The sequence below is a fragment of the Nannospalax galili genome, unplaced genomic scaffold (genome assembly GCF_000622305.1).
Source record: "Nannospalax galili isolate Female #2095 unplaced genomic scaffold, S.galili_v1.0 scaffold734, whole genome shotgun sequence".
Taxonomy (NCBI): domain Eukaryota; kingdom Metazoa; phylum Chordata; class Mammalia; order Rodentia; family Spalacidae; genus Nannospalax; species Nannospalax galili.
Genome location: NW_008337073.1, coordinates 405,010 through 431,756, shown reverse-complemented (window position 1 = coordinate 431,756; position 26,747 = coordinate 405,010). Strand labels below are relative to the sequence as shown.

The 26,747-nt window shown below is 40.4% G+C and overlaps 1 protein-coding gene across 13 annotated transcripts in view; it reads right to left on the bottom strand.

Annotated features, from left to right (window-relative positions):
• LOC103733245 (ankyrin repeat and sterile alpha motif domain-containing protein 1B) overlaps positions 1-26,747 on the bottom strand; it is a gene marked incomplete at its 5' end in the record, with an annotated part of 492,005 nt that overhangs the window by 66,433 nt on the left and 398,825 nt on the right. For 11 of the 13 annotated variants that reach the window (XM_029563077.1, XM_029563074.1, XM_029563075.1 and 8 more), the window contains 2 exon segments: positions 16,775-16,954; positions 18,988-19,095. In XM_029563077.1, coding sequence (XP_029418937.1) covers positions 16,775-16,954; positions 18,988-19,095 — 288 coding nt within the window. 13 annotated transcript variants of the gene reach the window in all.

Below are 26,747 nucleotides of genomic sequence, written 5' to 3'. Positions count from 1 at the left end.
TTAAAAGAAAAAAAAAGTGCAGCTATCTTAGTCTCCTCTCTTACTTTAGGGTGAAAACATTCAGTGTTAGTGGTTTCCTCTGTGGATTCTTTTTCTTGTACATTTCTTTGATTAGATTATTTCTATTTCTCATTTTCTGAGTTTGTCAGGGGTGGATGACAGATCCTGTCAAATCTTGTTCTGTACATATTGAGTGGATCATTTGGGTTTTCCTCAGCTGGGTAAGATGCTAAGTTTTTTTTTTTTTTTTTTTTGAGACAGGGTTTTCCCATAGTCTCAGCTGGCCTCCTGGAACTCGCATGTAGAACAACCTGGCCTCGATCTCAAAGAGATCCATTTGGCTCTGCCTCCCAAGTGCTGGGATTGAAGTGCTAGGATTTTTTAAAAATAAAACTGGATACATTATAGATATTGCTGTCATTTTGTTGGTGGTAAATAATTTGCCAGGCCTACAGAGCAGCAAGTTCAGGTGGATGAGCAAGTACTGATGGAGTCCTAATATGAAATGGCCCTTCTAGAAACAGGGCCTTGAGGATAAACACAGAAGAGTTTACACTACAGAAATTCGTTCCACTTATGAGGGTACTATTACAGCATATAATGTGCTGAGTTCAGAAAAGGCTTGAGGAAGGAAATAAAATACCACTGATAAATTTCATCTGGGATGGGTATGCGTCTAAATCCCTAGAAAAGCAATGATCTAAAGCTGTTTTTATAAAAATGCTATATATTTCTCGGTGTGGATATGTGCTATGATTGTAAGTGCTTGTAGAGGCATCAGAGCCCTGCCTGCATTTGGACTTACAGACAGTTGTGAACAACCTGACATGGGTGCTGGGAACAGAGTCCTGGATTTTCTGCCAGAGCAGAACACACTCCTAACCGCTGAGTCATTTCTCTAGCCCCGAAAGCTAAGTTTTAATGCAGCTTTGGAATATCCATTTGCAAAGAAGCATAGCTCTTGACTTACTTATTTACCAGGTAGTCATACCACTCAGGTTTAATTTTACAAGAGAGAGGTTTTCCCTCCCCATAAATTTCTGGGGTCCTTGAGCACAGATAGCCCTCAAACATATGTGTTAAATAAAATGGAGTCTATGGTTTAGGAGTCCTTGGTAAAGAGCGGACACTCTAGAAACAGTAACCACTGCTACTCATTATCATTTGCAATCACTGTTGCTATGTGCAGTGTTAAGAAGCAGGCTGCTGACAACACACTTCTGGTAAGATGCACCAGAAATTAACCTCACATATTTCTTGTCAGAAGAGTCCACATTTTTTTCCTGATAAGGGCTGACAAAGGGCTTCCAACTTTGCTAAAGAAGAGAAGGAACACTTGTCATTATACCCTATGTCAGAGGGCTGCTTGTAGAGAGCACGGAGACCATTCTGCAAAAAGAATGTTAATAATCCCTGTGTCATTTCACTTGCTTATCAGTATTCTTCCAATGCCCCCTCCTACACACACTACAAAGGCTGATATATGTGAACTGGAATTACTATGAAATTCAAAAAAAGATAGTAGTCTTCAAAAATATTTTACTTTATTTATTTATTTATTTATATTTATTATGTGTATGCAAGCGTGGAGGTCTGAGGATATACCATGGGTTATGGGTTCTGGGAATCAAAGTCAGGTTGTTAGGCTTGGGGTCAAGACTTTTTACTCTCTGAGCCATCTTGCTAGACCACAGTAATCTTATAATTGTGACATCAATAATATGATGTTTACTTCCTTGATGATGAAGTCAACACCCATGAGAAAGCATGTCATTTTCTCTTCAGTTCAGAACTTTCCCTTGACTCTGGCATGTGTCCTCACAGCCTACATCTAGCTCTTGTTATCATCTTGTACCTCAGGTTACCATGACTTCAGTTCAGAAGCTATTAATACAATACAATTGTATTCAAATCCAGTTACAGAAAAGAAAGAATATTACTGATCTCCAATGTTTTCTTCCTAGAGACAGCTTTCTTTTCTATCCAACTGATAACAATCTAGTAGTTTATAATAAACTATCTTGCCCACGTTATCCATTTTGCTCTCCCTACTGGAACATTCTCAAAAAATGCTACAACTCTTCCATTATAGAACAAAGAAATTCCTGCCTTACCCAATACCATTCTCCATTTCTAGCTCAATTTCTTACTCTTTCAGCAAAATTCTCCACAAGGTAACTCTATGCTCTATACTTCCTCCTTTCCTGACCCCACCTGAGGTCACTCTACCGAAACTGAAAGAACTTTTCATTGTCCTTGACCTACTTGTCACATTTCCTTACCCCTTCCATTTCTTACTCTCTTGCAAGTTCCTCTTAGTTGGCCCTCCCTGGATCACCCATCCTGGTCTCTTCTCTTATCCTTCTTGGCTATACCAAAAGGCCTTTCTTAGTCCTGACTCCCACTCCCTGGTCTCTAATCCAGACCTCACCCTAGAACTTCAAACTTAGACATCCAGCTGCTGACTTGATACTTCTGCTTAGATACTCAACGGGCATCTCAACTTGAAATGCCTCAAACCAAGTTCTTCGTTGCCTCAGCCTCCATACAAGCATTTTTTTTTTTTGTCTTTTTGAGACAGAGTCTTCCTGTAGCCCCAGCTGTCCTGGAATTCACTATGTAGACTAGGCTGGCCTTGAACTCACAGAGATCTGCCTGCCTCTGCCTCCCCTCCCAAGCGCTGGGATTAAAGGCGTGAGCCACCACACCTGGCCATATAAGTGTTTTTTTTACCTGGCCATATAAGCAATTTTTTTTTTTTGGCCTTTTTGAGACAGGGTTTCTCTGTAGCCCCAGCTGTCCTGGAACTCACTATGTAGACCAGGCTGGCCTCAAACTCACAAAGATCCACCTGCCTCTGCCTCCCAAGCGCTGGGATTAAAGGCATGTACCACCACGCCCGGCCAAATAAGCATTTTTATCTCAGCCAAGGGCAGCTCTTTTCTTCAAGATCTCAGTCCCTTTCTCACATTGCATGTCCAGCAGCAAATTCTGTTGCACCTACTCACACAGCTATCACTTCCTGGGCTAAGTCCAACCTCTTCTCACTTGGATCATCCTATTTGCTTCCTAACTGGACTCATTATTTCCATTTGCGTTTTCTTAGAGTATATTCATGACACAGAGGCAAAGTGACCCATTTAAAATAAATGCCAGACCATGCCACTCATCTTGTCTTATCTGAGAAGAAAATTCAAAGTTCTCACAGTGGCCTGTAAGTCCTCCATCTTCTGTCTCCCATGCCAACATGGGTCCCTCCTCTCTCTTCCCTTTCTCTCTTTTCCTCTCTTTTACCTCCCCCTTCCCCCCTCTCCTCCATTTCATTCTGCTCTTGACAGCCACACACTTGCATTAAATTGTCTGCCTTTGTTCCTCCAGTACAAGAGACATTCTTCCTCCAAATAGTGCAGGGCTAACTCCCCCATACCCTGTATTTTCTTCCAGTGATGCAAACTCAGAGAAGCCTTCTCTGTGCACCCCAGCATCTTATATCCTACATGCTTTCCACATTATTAATGGACTGTTCTTTCAAACAGAAGTTTAAGGTCTTGGAAAAGTTTAGAGTATAAGAAACTATCTTCCTGGTACCCTGGCATCCATCCAAAGATAGTTAACTGGTCATCAATAGCATCAAGGCCTGGATCACTGAGTGGAGATTAGCCCTGATTTTAATCAGTGTTTATAGAAGAATTGCTGTGGACATGATCCTTTCACAAACACTGTCAGAGGGAGCAATCACCTGGGGTTGAGAGCCTGATGGTGGGTCTCTAAAAGGCTGTTGATAGCTCCATCTATCTAGTCATACCAATTAGGCTTTGAAAACCTTCTGGGAGTCTGCTGATATGATGTAGTTAGTTTAATAAGGGAACTTCTATGAATATAGCCCTCCAGTCAGTTTTGATCAGATGAAATTTTCTGCCTTACTCTAGTCCTGAAAAGAAAAAGGACTTTCCATTTGTTTCTCTTTTGCTTGTTACAATACTTTCATACTTCGGGGTGTTCAGAGATTGACCAGGAAGAAATGGGAGAGGTTCAGAGTGGAAGCTAAAGGAATAATGAGGACTATTCCTTCTCTTAGATGACAGCACTCCCAAAACAAAACAAAAATAAACTTGAAAAGGGAACAAAACAGGCTCAAAAGCAGAAGAGAAAAAGGACATTCACCAGAGGGTGCCTCAGCCTTAGCCTGTAAACTTGACAGCTCCTTGAGCAGACTTGATGAAATTTGTCAAAAGATGGTGTCAAGCAAACCCATCCCAGCCAAGCCTGGGTGCAGACATCCTTCCAATAGCCACAGCTATGTGGCCCTTGCTTTTATGCCAGCACTAACTGAACCCTGTTCGGACACAAGTGCCTTCTGCTTCCTCTGAGCTACCCTGAGGCTGCAGGCCAGCATCTGATCACATCCTCTGTCCATCTTCTTTAGACAGAGGCTGATCTTCCTCCTCTCTTTTCATGTGAGCTTTGCAATAAACACTGGATCCTCAAACCACTGCATGTGATTTAGATTCTTCATTGCGACTGCACTGTCAATATCTCAAGTTCGGTGTTGGCATCTATTTCTAGTTTCCCTGTTTATAGTGATTTCAGATGAGCTATTTTATGACAGACTCAAGAAAATCTGCTTTCTGTTCTTCTCCCACCTTCCTGAAGAATAGTCTTCTCAAAACTCATGGTCATGGCCTTCCCTTTGTGCTGATGGGGAAGATTCTTGAATAGTTCAGTAATCACATGCATGAAGGGAAAGGCTAGGCCACGTGCTGTGTCCCCAATAATACCTGCATGTGTGACCCAGTACCGAAAGTGTCAGCATTAATCAACTAACCAAAGATGAGAGGAAGGAGACAGCGTGTATCCACTGGAATGATTCAAATTTGGATACTGCCTGCTCAAGTGCTCAAGTCCGTCTTCCCACTCCCCTTGTCCCCACCTCCTTTCCTTCTCCTTGTTCTCTCTGATTCTGGTTCTGACAGCACATAAAATAGTCTTTCAGTTCCCAAAATAGGAGAGAACTATAGGCTTACAGTATTTCTATTACCCATTTGTAGAGATAATCTATAACTTGCCTTTCCTAATATGACAGTTGTAGCCCTCAATGGTATTACACAGCTATTTGTAAAATCTCTTCACAGCTGTAAAGAATGAAGGGGATAAGGAAGGGAGGGAGAAAAAAAAAAGAACGAAGGGGATAAAACAGGAATCTGTCTGCACACTCAAGATCTCACTGTAGCGTTCTCTAGGTATGCAGTGCTCAGTGGTGCACGGACAACTGGGATGCCACCATTTATAGCAACAGAGGTGTAACTCAAAGCTTTTAAAAATTATTTTTAAATTTTATGTGTATGAATGTGTTGCCTTCATATATGTAAGTGCACCCATGTTGTGCTGTGCCCGCGGAGATCAGAAGAGGGTGTCAGATTCCCCTGGAACTGGAGTTACAGATAGCTGTTAGTTGCCACATGGGTGCCGGGAATTGAACCCGGTCCTCTGCAGGAATGGCCAGTGGTCTTAACTGGAGAGCCATCTCTCCAGCCCCCTCTACCTCAAAGTTTAAATGCCATCACTACTGACACAAACATGCTTCAGGACCAGTAAAAAACAGGGCTATTAATAACTTGTTCAGAGAAGCAGCAATCAGCTCTTTATCATAACATGAATTGCTGCAAAGAAACTAGATTTTTTTGCAAAGGAATTTTTTTTTTTGCCAGTAACATCTTGCTAAAATATACATTATATTCCTTTCTTGCAAACAGGCTGTCATTTTCTTTATTTCAAGACATTTATTAACTACACCCGCAACATTTATTTCTTGCTTCTGATTAAAAAGAAGTATTGGACAAAACCATTTGTCAGGGGCATCTCCTGATACCCACTGTGTCCCTTTTTTATCCTGATGGAAAATCTGGAAAAACAAGGTCTAGCTGAGCACTCGTGTAGAACGGTGACAACCTAAGACTTCTCTGATAGAAAGCTGCAGTTTCCCTCGGCTGCGTTTGGTTCAGAGCTTCATCTGATGCTGGGGGGCCACTTGAGAGGTACGCTTTTTAAGGAGCTTTAAAATATATGTTATGTATCATTTTTATTTTATGTGTATGAGTGTATTGCCTGCATGTGTGTTAGGTGTACCAGTGTCCTGCATTGCCTGCGGAGGCCAGAAGAGGGTGTCGGATTCCCTGGAACTGGAGATAGGATAGCTAGCCGCCATGTGGGTGCTGGGAATCGAACCTGGGTCCTCTGCAAGAGCAGCCAGTGCTCTTAACCACTGAGCCGTCACTCTAGCCCCTTTAAGGTAAGTTTTTAAAATTAGCAGACTACACATTTGGAAAGGATCTTGCTGAAAAAATGAGTAACAACCAAGTAACAGTCTAGGATTACTGTAAAAACAACTTGATAAACTGTTCTACCTGAAAATGAGTAATATAAATGGAAAATTCAGCCCAGTTATGGACTGAAAAGCAAGGCATTGTTCATGGCTATTGATAGAGACTGGGAAAATTTCAAGGAAAGCTCAGTAAGAATTAATACTATGCTCATGTTGTTCAGCAAGAAGATGGATGTGGCCAAAGCTGGGGGGGCGGGGCACTGTGCAGCTCACACCCCACTTATCAGAAGGAGACTGGTAAGAAATGGTTAATATGGAGAGGGAAAGTGTCAAGTCACTTTTAGTTTTAAAAAACTATTCTCAGTTTAAGGGAGTAGAGTCATTCTTTGTTGTTTGAGAAGATTCCACTGACCATGTAGGAGTTTTAGGAAGGCTCATTTCAATCCAGACAAGGCACACATTGTAGCTGAACATTTCCAACAATGGCTAAAAGGGAGCCAGTTTCAGTAACAAGACAAAGCAGAAACCGTGGCCTTCAAGGAGTATCAGAAAAGTGCTTTTATCAACTGAGAGTGCATGTGTTTTCTGGTACCCCATCTCCTCAGTGCCCCAGCACTGTTACTTTTTTTTTTTTTTTTTTTTTTTTTTTTTGCTAGAAGTGGGTAAGAATCTTCTAATCATCGATGGATACAGAAAATGCAAGTTATAGTAAAATTTGCGATTCTGTTTTCAAACATTATTAAAGTTTTGAAAGAGATGTATCTTTGTTCTGGAAATTGTTATTGTGTACGTTAAAGCTGTAATGAAATGCTTCTTCTAAAATTTAAAAAAATAGGGACCTAAATAGAAGGGTTACATTTTTTTTCCATAATGGTTTACATGAAGAGATTGTTTGCTATCCCTGAGTTTGTTTTTAAAACTATTTTGTTAAATATTTTGAATTTATTTGTATTTTATTTACTATTTGCGCGCGTGCGTGTGTGTGTGTGTGTGTGCATGCACTCATGTGAGCACATGCACATATACCATGGCGAACATGCAGAGGTCAGAGGACAGCTTTTGGGGGTCAGTTCTCTCCTTCTACTGTAGGTCCTAGGGATCAAATTCAGGTTGTCAGATTTATGAGGCAAGTGCTTTTACTTGCTAAACCATTTTGTCAGCCCTCTCTGACTTTTAAAGAATAAAACATTGGATGCTAAAAACAGAGGATTTTCTTTTCTTTTCTTTCTTTCCTTCTCTTTCAAAGACAGGATCTTACTATGTAGCCCTGACTGGTCTAGAACTCATTATGTAGACTAGGTTATTTTTGAATTCACAGAGATCCTCCTGTCTCTGCCTCTCAAGTTAGGGTTTAAGACATGCACCATCAACCTTGTCAGGATTTTCTTTAAATAGAATGTTTATCCATGTGACTTCAACGTTCAGTTCTGTTAATCTTGCATTTACATGAAGTATTACAAAATTTCAGGGACTCAAAATAATTGCCTTGGAGCCTTTTGGGGGTTTAGAATTTGTAGACTGTGCCATGTCTGCTGGTACCCAGTTTGTAGAGACTGGGACATTTTCCGACACAGTGGTTCAAGTGCAGGCTATGAAGCTGGACTGCCTGGGCTTGAATCTTGACCTGAATGCTTATGTCCTTGCCTTGGATGAGCAAGCAACAGAAACTATCCATACTACAATTTTCTCATTGTAAATTACTTACTCCACGCCAAGGAGGATGGCAATGGATTGCCATGGCTAAGTGAGGCAAATGATATGTTATTGTTCCTGGAAGTTTATGTCTCTAAAAGACTTCAAGATCATCCCAGTTTGTGTTCAGTCTGATGTGTCCTAGAGCCTTATGTTTTGATGGTGGACACAGTCTTATGAAAATTATTCTGGTGAAGAAATAATTACAGAGTGCTTGATATAGGTGAATAAAACACTGGCTAAGGACTCGTCTTTTGCATAGCCAGTATGTTATAGATCCACCAATCAGGTATATCCCCAAGCTCATTTTGTAAATGAAATATAAATCATAAATCTTCTTCAATAAAGCCCAAACGCTAAACTAGCTTGTAACAGTAGGAACTAGGAACTTCTTGGTAGTGCTTACATTAATAAGAACTATTATTTACAGATCATTGGAGAGATGCTGGTTTGGGCTTACAAGCTGGAAAATACAAATAATTTTGTAAAACGGCTAAAATTTATGCATTTATTCTATTGCAGTTGAAAAATTATAAAAAAGAAGAAAGTAGAAGTTATCTCAAAATAATAATAATTTCTAAGACAACCCCAATGCATAGCTTAGAGTTGAGAATGCTTTGAAAAATGTTACATTATTTGTATCATATAATGTGTGATAGGCATTAGTTATACTAAAAAGAGTGATCTTGACTTGACTTCATTACTTCAAATCTGACATTCTAAAAAGCTCACCAAATTAAGTATGAACAACTGAAATCAATACCTATATAACATAACTAATTTCTATCAGATATTGTCAGAATTGGAAAGTCAAGTGAGTTTATTCAGTTATCCGCTATTGCTATTTCTTTCTTTTTAAAAGTATTTTATTATTTTGATTTTATGTATTGGTGTATATGCTTGCATGTATGTAAGTGCATCTGTGTCTTGCAATGCCCATAGAGCCAGAAAAAAGTGTCGGATCCCCTGGAGCTGGAGTAATCAACAGTTGTTAGCTACCAGGTGGGTGCTGGGAATAAAATTTATATATGAAACTTTCACACACACACACACACACACACACACACACACACACACACTCCCCTACCTCTGTGATTAGCTCAGGGACAGATAATTGATCCAAACTGGGCTGATCTGAACTGATAGGACTCAATACTACATCTCTTAGGAGAACTCTTGGAAGGATAAGCTCTCTGTCTTGTAGGTTCAAATGGAAGAGGAGCTGAGCATGTAGACAGAGCCTGTCAGGGAAAAGAGCCAACCCAAAGGAGCACAGAGCCAAGACATGGAATGCCTCAGAGTAAGCATGTGGGCACCTGGATCCCAGATTGCCTGGGCTTTGCAGTGAAGTGACTCAATCTGTGTCTTTTCCTGAGATGGAATTTTCATTACTCACATGCATCCAGACAAGTCCTTAATGACACAGCACTTTAGTCATATGCCAACAGAATTAACTTAGAGAGCTGTGCACAATCAGTCCTACTTCCTCTGTATTAAAAACCCTTCTCTTTATTTTTATCACTGGAAAAGGAGAAGAGAGGGAGAGGAGAATAACAATTCTTCTATCCTTTAAATTTTAGCAAGGTCAGATTTTAACAGCCAAAACTCTGACCCGCGGACTCAAGAAGTGGACTGGATATAATGAGGAACATTCCAAAAATTTAACAAGTGGGAAAATAGCCTGGTGTGCCTCTTTGAGAACAAGCTGTCAATGTCAGCAAATCTAAGGCACTACTAAAATCACAAGGTCAGTTCCACCGAAACAGGGTTTTCATATGTTGTCCTATTTCTTTATTCAGTTGAAAATAGAATCTTTCTATTGATTTTAAAAGAAGAAAATCCATGGTCTGGTTTTAATTGCCAACAGTCCCCTTGGTTAAGCACCTGCAAGTGGAGAGAGGGTGGAGGCATCAGAGCTTCTCTGGGAAAATGTTTGGAAGTGTTTAGGTCTGATGGGAGTCTGTCAGGACAAACTGTAGCCATATCATTTGCTTCCTTGGTGGGCTTGATAGAGAACAAAAAAGAATCTAGATGTATAAGTAGTAGAACCTATGTGTGGTTCTCTCCTTTTCTCCTGTCAGTGACACTAAAGACACTGGCAGTCTAACCTCCTTGGCACAGCTAAAGGAAGGTATATTTTAAGAAGAGGCAATTAACTAATGACATTAATAAAGAAAGCATATGGGAACATCAGGCTTAAATTCCAAGCATGAAAGCACTGCATTCTACTTTTGTTTGATGTGATACCTGTGGGTAACAGGGAGCTGTTAGTCTTGCTTCTTGGCTTGAAACAGGGCAGAGACAGTAGCAATATCTTGAATTAACTCTGAAGTTGGGGTGTTAGCTTGTAAACTTGATAAGTTGTCAAGCCGGAAGTTCCTGATGTTGGAGAGCATACTAAGTTTATTCTTTTTAAAAAAAAATTATTATTTTTATTTTATGTGTATGTGTGTATTGCCTGCATGTAGGTAAGTGCACCCATGTTGTGCAATGCCCAAGGAGGTCAGAGAGTCTGTCGGATCCCCTGGGACTGGAGTTATGACAGTTGTTAGCTACCATGTGGGTGCTGGGATTTGAACCTGGGTCTTCTGCAAGAACAACCAGTGTTCTTAACCACTGAGCCATCTCTCCAGCCCCCTAAGTTTATTTTTAACCTTCTTTTTTGGATGTTTATTATCTGTCTATGCCTAAGAGTTAGGAGTTGCTCTTTAGACTTTTGTGGAAGAAAAAATTTGAAATCACAGACAGGCTGATGAACCTTTATAAGTAGGGGCTATATGATGAAAATCTAAATTAAGGGGCTGGAGAGATGGTTCAGCAGTTAAGAACACTGGTTGTTCTTGGAGAAGACCCGTTCAAATCCCAGCACCCACATGGCAGCTAACAACTGTCCGTAACTCCAGTTCCAGGGGAATCAGACAACCTCTTCTGCCTGCCGCAGGCATTGCACGACATGGGTGCACTTACCTACATGCAGGCAATACACACATACACATAAAATAAAAATAATAAAAAATTTAAAAAAGTTTAAAACAATCTAAATTAAGAATGAGTCACTAACTTATGGACATTAAAAAACATCAGCTGTAATATAGTAATAAGGAATCTTGTTTCTTTCAACATAGTTGCTATTTTCTGAAGGTTCAGTCTGTAATTCCCAACATGCTGGAGTGAGGGGTAGAATTTCTAAGAAAACAAGCCTTTTCTCTCAGGAGAATAGGATAAATCACAAGCTTTCTTTTTTCCCAGAAAGGGCTAAGTGCTTGCCTCATAGTTTTCTGGTATATTTATACTTCTCTAGCTAAAAATTTTATGTACTGGGTATTTTTTTTTTAAAGTTCTAAATTTCAGGGCTGGGGAGATGGCTGTCATCTTGCCATGCAAGCAAGGGAACCTGAGTTCATATCCCAGCACCATGTAAAAAGCCTGATGTGTGGTGGTAGTGTGGGCCTGAAATCCCAGTGCTGGGAAGGAAGAGAAAAATGGATCCCTGGGGCTGCTGGCCAGTTAGCCTAGCTGAATCAATGAACTCTTGGTTCATGGAGAGACTGTTTAAAAAAAAAAGGTGGAGTGATTGAGGAAGGCACCTAATAACCTCTGACCTCCACATACACATGTACGACCCCCCCATGTGAACACTCACATGAACACATATATACAGTGCACATACAAGTTCTGCATTTCATTTAAGGAAAAAAAAATCCTCTCCTCAGTCAATGTTTTATATAACTCTGTCATAGTCTATTCATCCATCCATCCATCCATCATCCATCCATCCAACCATCCATTATCCATCCATCATCCATCCATCCATCATCCATCCATTCATCCATCCATCCATCCATCCATCCATCCATCCATCCATCCAGTCTTTACAGTTTAGAATATACTTTTTCCTATATTATCTGATACAAACCTGAGAAACAAGCATTATATTATTTCAGCCAAGTAAACTAAAGTTCAGATATACCCCATGGCTTGATCCTGTCACACAGCTAGAAGGAAATCAACTCAGAATTCCAACCGAGAAACCACTAAGGAAACAGGTTTACCATTTGGAGAAACACCCCACATAAGAATACCGCTGTGTACATACATGTATAGTATTCCCACACCCACACACAAAGCTTTATGCAGATGGGAGGACAGAGCACTGCCAAGGTGGAAAAGTGTTTACAGGAGGACCAGCGTATAAACCTTATAGCTTTTCATTTAATAGGTTTCCTCATGCCAGCCATGAGCTAATTTCATTAAGATTTCACTAAGCTACTCGTGATTTTTTACACTCATTGTGCCTACATAAATGTAATTTATGTAATTTATTACAGCACATGAGAAATTGCTGTTTGTTGAGCTGTCATCAAACTATTTTACAGCATTTTAATGCAGAGGAAACCCACAGGGCATTGGGGCTATAGGAGAACAGGGCTATAGGTTAGGCAGAAGGCTTGAGTCTTAGAAAGCTGCCACTTACCCGATGTGAGGCAAGGCCCTCACCCACCTTGGCTTCCTCATGTGTAGATGGGCTGTTTGGAGGATTAAATAAGAGAATTGCACGAGAAATCCCCGGCAGGGACCTGGCTGCAGCAGGGCCTCCACATGGCTGTTTCTATTTCCCTTCCTTTAATAATATCAAAAAAGTGAAGATCTGTAGAACTAATACATGCAAAGTGCTTTCAAATAAGGAACTAATTGATCTAGTCATACATATTAGGTAATTCTGTGTATATCAAGAAATATTAAGACTTTCAACTGAATTAATTTTCTAATGATTTAGAAAGAATTTAGGAAAGGCTTTTAGACTCTCTAACATATTGCCCCAGGCGATATTGAGGGGCTTTGTTTTATTTTCATTTCCACGAGAGCATTCAAAACACAAGGACTTCTGCACTATTAATTTTCCTTGCTGATATCTAAACTGCTAACTGGTGCCAAAGTCTGTATTTCTCTTACTGTTTCGAGTTGCTTTTTATTTTGTGAGACCATCCAGAGTATTTAATTTTTCCCAATGTATTTCTGCAAATGGAGGCCTTCCATAAATGGCCATTTCAGCATGTGGAAACTTTCCCCCTGTTCTTCCTAAGCCCATAGAACATGGCTCCTGAACATCATTAATTCCAGCATTCTTTTTTTACTCATTTCAAGAGTACTCTGACTCTCCAAAGTATCATTCAAGACAATTTTGAAGTGTTGCAATTAGGCCCTAAATAGTGAGGATATTTTCTACCATCTGGTGTATTTCCCATATTTACATTTGCTGTTTTATCTCCACAGAAGTTAGAGCTAAATGCTTCTCTGCCATGTGCTAGATGCACAACCCTAGTGTGTCAGGCACCCTGTTTGTGCTGAAAGGAGATAAAACAGATGTCAAAATACTTTGGAAATTTAAAAGCACATACACATTAAGGTGTAATTATACAAGTGTGAATGCAGCATTTATTTATTAGGGGCAGGAAATAGAGAAGCATTGGGCTAATGAGCTCAGTTTAGAATGACAGGCCAGAGACGCTATATTTTCAGGATGGCAGGAAACCATTGTCTAGATGTGTTTCCATCATTGTACTTGGTGGCTTACAGATGCTATTGGTGCTGATTCTGTTCTGTTTTTCATATTTGACACCAGAATATTCCTTAAATCAGGATAAAACCAAACAATAGCCATAAGGCCACACTATTTGCAAAATGCTGTGTTCCAAGACAGGTATTATTTATCTATTGAGTCATGTGTGTGTGTGTGTGTGTGTGTGTGTGTGTGTATGTGTGTGTGTGTTCACGTTTGAGCACACACATGTGTATGTATGCCACAGTGTACCCGTGGAGGTCAGAGAACAACCCGAGGTAGGGAGTTAGTTTTTTCCTTCCCCCATATGGGTTCTAGAGATCAAACTCAGTTGTCAGGCTTGGTGGCAGGTGCCTTTACCCACAGAGTTATCTTGCTGGTCCAAGACAGGTATTTTTAATATTGGTTTAAATTGAAGACAATAAATTAAATATCACCCTAGTATAACATTTTAAGCATCTGGTAACAACCAGTTCAATAGGTAGAACAGACACTAAGTTGATCTCCAGATACATCTGCCAGGAAGATTTCAAAAAGGCGGAAGTTCTGTTAATTACTGCAGTCACGTGGAGCTTAAAGGTTCCTGGCCTAGGACAAGTATTCCAAATCACTCTAGAAGGGGCTCAGGTTAACAGGAAGATATAGAAGGGGCTTCTAAGCATGTGAATTTGGTCTGGGTTTTTCCTTCTTTTAGCAGGTAAGAAAGCAATCCTGAAGGTGGACTCCCATATTTTAGTGGGAAACGGAGTGTAAGATATGCAAACATTAATCCGCCTTATTAATCACCTCTTGGGAGAGACTCTTTGGGAAAGAGTCACAGGAATCACACTGCCAGTTGGAAGGAGGTAAAACAAATTGCTTGCTTATAGGGACTTTAATTGCTAATTCAAATCTTTTGAAAGACCTAAGTTTATTAGCTCAATATACAAGTTTGGGGGAAAATATGATCTGGGATGAGTATTTCAGGTTGTTTAAAAAGCAAACGGGTTTCAAATTAAGAAAAACAACAAAAAATTAAACTGTGTGGCTGAGCAGTAGGAAAGTCAGATAAATTGAATTGTTCAAACAACAGAATCACCAAGTATTTCCCATTTTGAAAGATTGAAGTTTTGGAATGGTGTTATTTTCAAGCCATACGGATTCATTTCTCCATGATTTTTGTCCTTGGTAACACATTCTAAAGCAAATTTAAAAATGTCCATTAATACAGCCCTGAGAGCTGCAATCTCAGAATCTCTTTTTCTTATTGATCAGATTCCTGTAGTGCTATCTCTTATTTTCTCTGCAGCTAAAGTGTTATATTGAACTGCAGGATTTTAGAAAACTTCTAATAAGCTTCAGGCTGCTGCTGGAGCCTCTGTCTCTATCAGTCATTCGATCACTGTTAGTTGGACCCAGGAGGTAAATAAGCACACTTGCAGTCGCTCTGCAGCTCACCACAGCTCGTCAACCTGCTTATCTCAGTCTGCTTTCTGCTTTGGGGCTTTCCTCACCTGGCCAGATAAAGGTTCATTCAATTTTCTCAAGGCAAGACAATTCCTAAAAGGGATGCATTTCGGGTTGGCCTGACAGGAAGAAGATGTGGGTTATCAAAAAGTACTTCTGGCCTGCTTGGGATTCTGAAGAAGTAAAGGAGAGATTTTGCTATGTTACTTCTCAGTGTTCTGACAAAGGCAGAAGAGTAATTCCTTGTTGAGAGAAACCTGTCCTATGTGGAGGAATTGCACAAATTATATGAGTAGTTGAGACAGGTAATTTTGGTACTGAAGGTGGCACAGTCAAGAGCAGTCAGTGCTCATTAATGACCCTTTCTGCCTTACCCAGGAGGACAGGGGTTCAGAAGTGACTGAGTTTGAATTAATATCTAAAGACCACATGGTTCAAGGTTGAAACAAGCCATGTCTCTGAGTGTTGCCATTAGATAAACTGAATCACACGGGTGATCTGCAAATACTAACAATCAGCAGGAAATGAATAACTAGCTTGGGGAAAGAAGCTTTCAAACTCCCCATTTAGGAGAACGTCAGTCAAAACAGCAGTAAAGATTTAAAGATACTTCCCAAAACAGAGAATAGGAAAATTATTCTTTTTTCATCTCGACTGCATTTTCCATTTCCCTTCAACCAAAATCCATTATCCCAACACTGCCACTCCCTGAGAACAATCCAGTACTGAGACATGGTATCCTACGTCTTTTCTCTCCAAAACATTGCCATGGTTTCTAGATCATTCTCTTTTTTCATTTACATTTTTTCTTCCTTGAGGTGCAGCACAGAATGTTTACCAAAGACTTTCAAAAGCACGATTTCACTAAACAGTTGAGAAAACATTTAACAACCAAGACAAAGCAATTACCGTTACATTTTCACCTCCGAATTCTCCTCTTAGGTGTGGGTGGCAGAGGGAAAACTCTTAGCATATCAGTATGAACCTAGAATGAGGATGTAAAGAGCTGATTCTGCCAACGGTTGTCATACATCTATCTCTCTGAATCTTGGGGCAAGGCTGCAGAGCAGGCTGCCCATCTGAATGTGCCATAAGACATGGACGTGCATCACCATTTGGCTATGGCTGACTCAAGTTTCTAAGCAGAGATCCAAGGACAGTATAGAGTAAACATTCATACCAAAGAGGAAAGACCTGACTGACAAAGCTCTCTTTTCTATTTTTTGTGTCAGGCAGCATCGTAATTTCCAGTTGTTCAAGGAGACAATAGGAGACGATGCAACGAATCCCAGTAGGGCAGTTCTACATAAACCTGTCAGCTTGGGAGGAAATGACATTGCACGAACTTCATCTTTCCCCCAAAACCTCTGTCCTGTTATCCAACCAATTTACATTTAAAACCTAGTGTTTTATTACTAATTTTCATTATGAATTGATTCTGGCCCAGTTTTTTTTTTCCTTTTTAGGAAAAGACTTTGTGGGTACAATGAAACCAGATATAATTTCTTCATTAAGAATGGGTAGCAATGGTATGATACATACATATATATGTATATAGATGTATATTCATCTCCTAGGAGGGACTGGTCCAAGCTAGTTCAAGAGAGCAGAGAATGAAGCACACTTTATAAAATGGTGAAGTTCAAGTTAGCCATGGGCAGTAGGCATCCATTGTGAACTATCATTCAATATTTGAATGCATTACTTGCTACGGGTGAAAGGCAAACACATCACAGAGGCTTTGAACACCTTACCTGAGCCATCTGCCTCTCCAGTTTTGATCGGGGAATATCATCAAAGTAGTTTTCATTTCTTCTCCTCCTTGCATCGCCCTGCATGATAATGTGAGGAACGTCTAGGGAGCCACCAGTGGTGTAAGTGCTTTGGCTAAGTGATGGAGACAACTGAGGAGGAGTGTGATTACCACTGGGTTCCTGAATGGAAATACATCATGAAATAAATACCATGCTGTTGTGGCTAACCTTTGGTTTCAAAATTTTGAAATACTAACACAACAAACTATAGGGGGTAGGAGTTGTTTTCAATCAACTGCCAAGGGATAGATAATGTTTGACTGCTATTTCTGTTAATGATGTGATCAAGTCAATACTCCCATCTCCCAGGTATTTCAGGTCAAAGATTTAAAACATAAAGAATCAGGCTCGGTTTTCTTAGCCCAATGTTTTAGATGACCTCAGGAGGGAGGCACATCTCTGTCGGGCACCCCAGACACTGTCGCATGTTTACCAGGGAAAGATCAGTGGTCAGTGCACCCTCATCACCATGGATGCCATGACAAGAGGCTAACGTGGGACCAGATAGGTCTTGATCCTCCACCAAAGTGTGGTCTGACAATAGGGCTGGGAAGAGGACACAGTATGGCAACACAGCATGTCACACGACGTACAGACTGCAGAGCAATGCATATAATGACAAAGGATGCTTTTCAACAGCAAAGACAACTCCAGCTGCAGACCCGCCAGAAGTAAGGTGAGGGATGGCAGTGGCTGAGCTCTGGCATTCACAAGTCAGAAGAGGACTGCACTCATCAGATTCTCCAGGTCACTACTCCCCTAGACGTTCCCAACCTCCTTTGGCAGAGTTAGATCTACTTCTGCTGGGGACCTTCTGTCTTTGACCAATTTGCTGTTTCCCCAAGTCTCTTCTGGAGAGCCAGAGTGAGAGGTTCCAAAGGGAAAGGTCAGGGAGGGGAGAAATAGATGGGAAGGACTCCTCTGAAGAGTGTGCTCAGCAATTCCACTGATTGTGCCTGGAGACTTGGCCCCTACCATGGAGTATGAGGCAACCAGACATTAAGCCCTTTCTAGCCTCATTAAAAATTTTTTTGGAAGCTCCTCTCTTCTGGAGGGAGAAATATGAGTCCTATTTCTGCTTTCACCACTCCCAAAGCCATCATGTAGCCTACAAGCATCCTAACATACTCCAGTAATCCACTTTCCTTCTGGCTCCCTCCTGGAGCCAATTCTCTTCCATCCCATGAACTCAGCTTATTTTCTTCTTCAAAGCTGAATCAGCCTCACCAACCCAGCAAATCTGTCCTGTTCAGCCCTCTGCCATGCTGACTGTGGCCCGCTCATGGTTGAAGTCACCCACCAGGGGCGTTTCCCCAGCGGCAGGTGCACCAAGGGCCGTGCTTGTGTTCATCCTTTGCTGCTTCTCCTCCTGATGCATGCATGACAGGAACGGGAGTTAGTGCAAGCATGTGCAGGACTTAGCAGAGAGCTGAGTTTTCCAGGGCGATTTCAGCTTTCTAACGGGCTTTAGAAAAGACCATGTAGGTGTCATGAAAATCAGTGACTGCCAGCTGCTCTCCGCAACTGCCATCTTGCCAGGAAATCCTCTGGCTCCCTCTCTTTACCTCTCCTTCTCACCTTCCTTCCCTTCATCTTACCTTCCAGTTTCTCTACCCCATGACTCTAAAATATAGCTGAAGGAAACAATTGTAGTTTACTAAATAAAGTTTTAGTGTCTATATTCTTAATTTTTTAAGTGAATAAAAAAGGCCAATTTTCACTTCTTGAGAAACAGAAGACCCTGAGGTTAATTTTAAATGAATTTTTACTTAACTGTGGTCTTTGATTGTTTTCTTTTCTGTGTGTTTGAGGAGTCTGACAGAAAAGTCATTTCCTCTCTCTTGGTGTAGGAAAGGGAGAGAGAGAGAGAGAGAGAGAGAGAGAGAGAGAGAGAGAGAGAATGGGGGTGAAGGAGTGATTCTTTAAAGGTGGTGCTTAGCCAGGCTGAATTCTGTTGTCATGTATTTCTAAATCTCTGAATTATATATCGAGAAAGCCAAACACAATTGAAAGGGAGATTGTTTTCTATACAGATAAGGCTAGCTCTGTGGAAACCAGCCTGCATTTCCTCATCCACTGCTTTAGTCATTTTATTGCACAACATACTTTTTGAGGAGAAGGGCAGAAAGCAAAATGGATGTGGTGGCACTTACCCTGAGGGTGATGGACCGAGGGGGCTTCTGTGGAGGATCGTCGTGCAGTCTGTCTCCCAGAGATGCCAAAATGCGTTTCCTGTGGCCAATCAAATTGATTTTTAAAACCTGAAACAACATGTATTTGGGTTAACTATTTCATTTGAGAAAGAAAAAAAAAGAAAGAATTTGTACATGTGAAGTGTAAAGAGGTTTGTGCAACATTAACCCTGCTTTGTGAGAGACTGGGTGTGAAATCAGGGGCACACTCTGGACTTGAGAGACTGGAGTGAGTAGCAGCCAGGAAGCCTGGGGTAGAGAGAGAAAGCAGAAACGCTCCCAGAGTCCCACTCTCCGTTACAGCTTTCAGATCCCTCAAAACCACAAAACAGCTCTTACCAATGACAGGCTGAAAATGCTCCTATTGCTCTTAGAATTAAAACTAAGCTCCCCCTGGCCTCACAGATAACATACCTGGTGGACTCTGCTGCTCTCTATCCATATCCTTGAGTGCCTCCCCTCTACATGGGCTGCTCAGTCACACAGGCCTGAGTGACCATGCCTTAAAAAGCCCACTTATTTCACCTGGGGATGTCTACCCTCCTTCAGTATCTGCCTAGAATGTTCCCTTGGAGATTTTCAGATGACCACATTTCACATCCCTCTGTCCTTCAGTTGCTGAAATGTTATCTCCCAGAAAGACTTCTTCCCACCTTTTCAAGCAAAGAACAGCTCCATGGCCCCACCACCTGTCCCTTGCCATGTATGTTTATTTTTTTAATATTTTATCATTTTTATTATTTTATGAGTGTATTGCCTGTATGTATGTGAGTGCACCTGTGTCGTGCAATGCCGCGGAGGTCAGAAGAGGGCTTTGGATTCCCTGGGAACTGGAGTTAAGGACAGTTCATAGCTGCCATGTGGGTGCTGGGAATCGAACCTGGGTCCTCTGCAAGAGCAGTCAGTGCTCTTAATTGCTGAGCCATCTCCTCCAGCCCCTATTTATTATTATTTTTTTAAAGAAAACCATTCTCCGAAATGACTTCATTGATTCATTGATGTGTTCATGCACCAGCCTCCCCATGTGAGCTTCTTAAGAGCAAAGCCCTAGCCCTGGGATTTGTTTATCACTATTATTTCTGCAATGCCTGAAGTAATGCTTGAAACAACAGGGGCCCCATGGACACAAAAGAATGGATATGAATAAAGATAACAGTAGGTAAGTTAGGGGTAGAGCAGGTGCCAGCGCTGCCCTCTTGGGGTAGATTGGGTTTCCAAGGATGGTGTTTTCAGTGACATGCTGTAGAGGAACTATCAGAGGGAATTTTGTACTGTGGAGCCTCAGTCCCCAGTCCTGTTCCTCCTGCTTGGCAGATATTGCCCGCTCAGTCTTCCCAACATCCCTCTCTGGAAGGGCTTCTTCTTGCTTTATAGATAAACCATGGTTGAGAGTGGCTAGGTTACTTACCCAAGAGCCAGTGTGTGGAGACCCTTGGGATCTCCATTAGGTTTGCTTGAGTCTAAAGCTTGTTTTACTCAAAGGTAAACACTGTGAAGTTTTGGGTGTATTGCCCAATATCACTTTTCAAAACAATAAATTATAAATCTACTGAAAATATTTTTCCCTTCTGTACCCATGTGTACCCTAGGATATAACATCTTGATAGGTAACTAGTCTCCAAAGTAGTTAAGTAGTTACCAGTTATGCAAATTCTTTTTCCACTCCTATCAAGTTTTACAGATGAGGGACTGAAATTTCTTTGATATGTATTTTATGCTACCTGGAACTAGTGTTGGGTTACTCACCTGTTGACCTTTCTGTGTAAATTGATTTATGTTTAAAACACTTTTTACATTTATTTATTTTTGGCATTTCTTTTTTATGTGTTGTGTGTGTGTGCACCACAGAACGCATGTGGAGATCAGAGGACAGTTTGGGAGAGTTGGTTTGTTCCTTCTCCCATGGGGGTTCATGGAATTTGACTCAGTTTTTCAGGCTTGGTGGCAAGAGTGTCTTTACATGCTGAGCAAGCTTGTGGACCCTGATTGAGGTTTTAAACAGCATTATACTCTGCTTGTTTTATATCCATCCCCTGCTCCATGTCTGGTGATGATGGCGGGATGGTAAATGCTAAGTTGAATGTCTACATGTCTCCCTGCGTCATACTCCTATGATTTTGTAAATTCATCTTCCAAGGCTGATGAATCCCAATGTTTGCAAATGTGTTTTCCAAAAAGCAGCTTTTCTTTCCTGGCCATCATTTCACTTAGCTTTCTCTGGACATTCTCCCAGCCCATCACGACTGCTTAAGATTTGTTGAAAAATATGGCTCAGAATATTCCAGGAATAAGTGAACCATGGCTTTCTATTTGAGGACACTGTTTTCTGTTTTTAATGCCCTTCTTAAGATTTTCTTTTTATGTACACCTGATGGAGGGCTGATATTTTGACTGCAGTATGAATACGAATATATACATGAAGTTGTCAGAAAGAAGTGATGGGGAGATAGGGGAGGAGTTGTACTAAGGTACGTATTGATTGTAAAATCTTGTAATTTTGCTATAGCTGATAGCTCAAATCCCTTTAGTCTTGGGAGAATGATTTGGATTATTTCTCTTTAAATTCCTTATCTTCCAGAGGTCCACACAGAAGGCGCTATCGGAGGGAACTTTGCTATCCTTCTGCCCCCTCACGTAGCCCAGTGCTGTCTTTCTGTTACTCAGCTTGGCATTTTATGTGGAACCGCATAATGGGGTTTTGCAAATCTGGGGATTTCTCTTCGTCCTCCTTACAGATGATTTATGGATATGCTAACTAAGTGTGGTCCCCATGCTGATAGCTTGCAGGCACCATTACCTATGTGAGCCACAGAAACGTCCTTATATTCTTGCATTGTTTCATTATTTTAAGCATCAAGATCAAAGCATTTCTCCATCTCTGAAAAAATACATTAACCTTTCCAAAGATATTTTGCAAGTCTAAACACACCTCATTTTCTTATTCCCTTTCATTCTCATTGTGAATTACTTTGCCAATGGCTTCTATTGGATATAAATCGCTCCCATAACATCCTTACTACTTTTTTTTTTCCCACTAGGTAATGGGACCTGATGCTGATGGTGCTACATTGGGGCTGACTACTGATAAGAAATGCTTTTATGGTAATGAAGATACCAGAATATTTTTCTGACAAACTGATACAAAATCACAAATAACTATGATAGAATTGAGCTGGTATAACATCACCATTGTGTTTGGTTTCCTCTCTCATACTCAAATTTTGGGCAAGCAACCTTATTCCTCTGTATTCCATCAATAACACAAGGAACATTACTGCTGATGATCTCCCAGGTCACTGGAAAGACAAAGAGGTAAGCTATGATGCTTGGTATAGTGGTGCATGACTGTAATCTCAGCACTCAAGAGGGAGGAAGATCACTCCAGGTTCAAGGCCAGCTTAGTTTATGTAGTGAGTTCCAGGCCAGATAAGGCTATACAGTGAGACTCTGTCTCACAAAGGAGACTAAGAAGAGAAAGAGAGGGGCTGGAGAGATGGCACAGTGGTTAAGAGCATTGGTTGCTTTTGAAGAGGACCCAGGTTCATTTCCCAGCACCCACATGGTGGCTAACAACCATTTGTAACTCCAGTTCCAAATTTGATGCCCTCTTCTGACCACTGTGGGCATCGAATGACATAGATGCACTTATATACATGCAGGGAATACACTCATACACATAAAATAAAAATAAATTAAAAAAGAAGAGGATGAGAAGGAGGAGGAGGAAGAGGAAAGAAAGAAAATTGTGAGAAGAGCTGACACACAGAAGATGTTTTTACCACGTGCTTGCTCCAGTGAATGAGACACTGAGGATGCTCACAAATCTTGACCCAGAAGGAGGATGTGGTCATCTTGGGAAAACTCACTGAAGTAGTTTATCTGTGCTGCCTTGAGACTAGACCTGTTTTAAAAATGTATGCCCTTCTGGCATTCACACTTCCTAGTCTCCAGCAGGAGAAATCCAAGGTGGTCCTCTACACTGGAGTTCCATTATTGCCTTCATACAACAACCAAGAAGAGTCAGACAGCAAATTAATACAGAATGGTGATTTGTGTCAAGAACATGTGAATAATGCTCCTTATTTTTTAGAACTATCCTATATCAGAGAAGATGCAATAACTACCATATATCAAACTACACTCTAGCACTATATTACATTTTTACTAGAAAGTGTGTCAAGTATATTGTATACATATATAAATGCCTCAATGTAATTCTTTTTAAAAAATATTTTATTTTTATCTTCATTGTATGAGTATATTGCCTGCATGTATGCAAGTATACCCATGTCATGCAATGCCTGCAGAGGTCAGAAGAGGGCATTGGATTCCCATAGAATTGGAGTTACAGATGGTTGTTAGCCACCACGTGGGTGCTGAGAATTGAACCCAGGTCATCTGCAATAGCAGTCAGTACTCTTAACTGCTGAGTCATCTTTCTAGCCCCACCTTAACATAATTCTTAAAATAACCTTATCATCCTCATTTTCATGATGCAAAACCTGAGACTCAGAAGCACTGGGTAGTATGTGGGTCATGCTGCCCACAGTTGTCAAGGTTGGGGTCTGGCCCTCACTCTTCTCACCCTTTACCATTTCCTCTTTCTTCTGTCACTGTCCACATCTTCTGGCCTTATCCATACCACTACTATAATTCTTAAAGTGCAGTTTCTCATTTTGAGTTGTCATACTTAGAACACTCCTATTGAGCCTCAACTATGTGAAGACATTAGAACGATTCATTTCTAATATGTGGGTCAAGGACAGGAAATGGTAGAGAAGGTAGGTAACTTTGGGTTTCAAAACTCTCATTAACTGTAAGAAACCCAATTGGCAAGACAGCAACATAATATTCTAAGGAAAGTGTCAGTATGGGAATATCAAGAACAAAGACAAGCTTCGTTTGACTTGAGTGAGAACAGCTTAATGTCTGACCATCTTTGTAATCAAATCTCTGTAGAAGTATAATCTGATGCACCAATGATCTGCAATGCCCCTACCCCCATCCCTGCCCTTGGAAAGCCCAAAGCAATGTTTATATGGTAGAGAAGAATTTTGTAGTTTTTGCATTTACTTAACTTAAGATTTCGGGGCAATTCAGTTCAACTAAGAAAACAATATTATATTTCTGCCACAAATCATTTGGAGGATTCCAAGGGGAAACTCAACTTACAGAGTTTCCAAAATTGAAGAAACTGGATACAAACAGCTGCACTGTCAAATCATTATGAAAGAAAAAAAACCCACTATCTACATGAGCATGAGGAAGTGGTTCTGACTGGAGAGAAATCTTGACCCAGAAGATATGGAACTAGCTAGGAAGGAATCAAAGGTGGACAAGAAGCTGATAGGGCATCAAAGCTTCTGCATGCTTTAAAAATGATTATTATTGCAACTGTCATGTGCATCCAAGGAAAGGAATATTGTTGAAACAACATGAGCCTCCAGGAATATTCTACAGTGTCAATTAAACAGGACAGCCTCAGAAATTCTGTGCCAAATCTGGGTGATAGGAGAATATCTGTGATGGGTGGCAATATGGTAATATTATGTCACTGGGTTTAGCTGTGGGAATTCTTCCAGAGAGACAGTATCATAACGTTATGTCATATTAGAACATATGTCACAGTAAAGTTGAAAGTCAGTGTGCTTAGACTTTTTCTTTTAAAATTTAATGTGATACAAATGAAACATGTTAAATTTGAAGTGATATAAATTAAACTTTTTCTTTATCTTCATTTAAACAATTAAATAATGTTTTGATTAAAATAATGCCAGTTTCCTATTGTAGATGATTTATAAAATAAATAAAAAGCAAGTTTAAGTTATTCATAATCTGTTAACATTTAGCTATACATGTCAGGATGTATCAAATGTCAATAAACACTAGAGAAGCTCAGAAGTTATGTTTTATAGTAGTGATATTGTAAATTCAACTTTCACCTTGATATTTCCACTTAGTATTAAAGCTAATGAACTCTTATACATACACATATCTGAATAGACATTTACAGTAACTTAATATACTGTTTTAGAGAAGTATTTCATAATTCATTAGTCATTTCCATAATTGTTGGTAAAGATTTCCTTTTCTAAATAGTGAATATTTCACATGCTTTAAAAGATGCTATTCTACCATTTCCATTTTCATTGTCATTTTGAGTAGCCAAAATATGAAATGTACTAAAAATAAAACTGCAGGGATGCACATGTGTCACAAATGAAAGTCATGTAGTAACTGTCTGTCTACATGTTCTGCATGAAATCTCAATCTATTTATTGCTAGCTGGACCAAGTCCTCCAGGGAAAAATCACAAATCCAGATAATGTTCCTCAGTGACACATTTTGCATTTGTTATAGAGTTCAGATTTAGCTGGTAGATGTAAAAAGAACATGCAGCTTGAATCCTCCAGCAATCGCATATGCAACAATGCTGCACAAACGGTGATTCTAGCTGTCACTACCGTGGGACTGTATCCTTTTTCTATCTTTTTTATCTGCTTAGGAACGGGAGAAAAGAGCTTCATCCTGCATTCTGAATCTTCTTGTGTGTTGTTTGAATAGATTATCTTTCCTTTCCTTTCTAGATATTTGCAAACTAAAGAAAGCAGGTCCCATGCAAATCTACAGAACTCATCTGGGTTCAGAATGGCCTCTTCTGGTCAAGAAACTAATAAATGGCCATGGATGTGTATATGTGGGAGGCTTCCTGGGTGAGGTGATAGGATGCAGTGATATGCAAGGAGAAAAGGAAACATTATAGTAGGAAGATTAAATGGGGTGGGGAATGGGAGGGCAGGGCAGAGGAAGGAGTATGGGGAGGGATAACCAACACTAAAGGTCTTTAGAAAAAGCCATATGGAAACCTACCACTATAGAATCTTCTTAAAGTTTATTCATATACATTATAAAAAGAGAGATTAAAAGGAGTTACCCTATAACAGGTGGACACTGTCACTTCTAAACATCATAGGCTGACACACACAAAAAAACCAAAAAACAAGCCCCCCACAAAAGACCCAACCTCAATACCAGAAATGGACTCCCTCTCTTGAAGCTGTTGACCAAGGATTCCATAGACATCAAACAATACTGGCCATTGCCCCTGCTCTTGGTTACCGACCAGAACTGGATGGTAAGACCCTATTGCTGAAGACACTACACACATGAGCTATAGAACAAAGGACAAATCAAGCTGGCACTGACACAAAAGCCTCATTTCTACTGTCCACAGTGCTGGAAGGGGCTATGCATGCTACTGGAAGGAAAAACTAATCATCAGCCCTACCTAGCTGTGAATCCTGTGCACTACAATAACAACTGGCTTGGCAAGATTTGCCCACGAGTGCAATAGTGGCATGAACATTATGGAAGTGACTGACCATTTTTAAAAAATTAAATTTTTTTTAACTTTCACAAAAACTTTATTGAGAATTTCATACATGTATATAAGGCATTCTGATCAAATCCATGGCCACTCTCTCTCCTCCCACATTCCCCCATCTGAAGAGGTAACCCTAAAATCTTTTAAAGATTAGATACAAACTCCCAAATACTTTTGACATTTTTGGCCTTTGGAACAGAGTGTGTTGCCAACAGGTCCAAGGACGTTTTGACTTTTAGCCAAGAAACTGGCTACATTTCTTTGGGGTCTTTTTTTCCTAACTGCCTAGCCAATTCCTACCTCCTATTCTTATCACACCATCCTCTGAAGGGGTTAC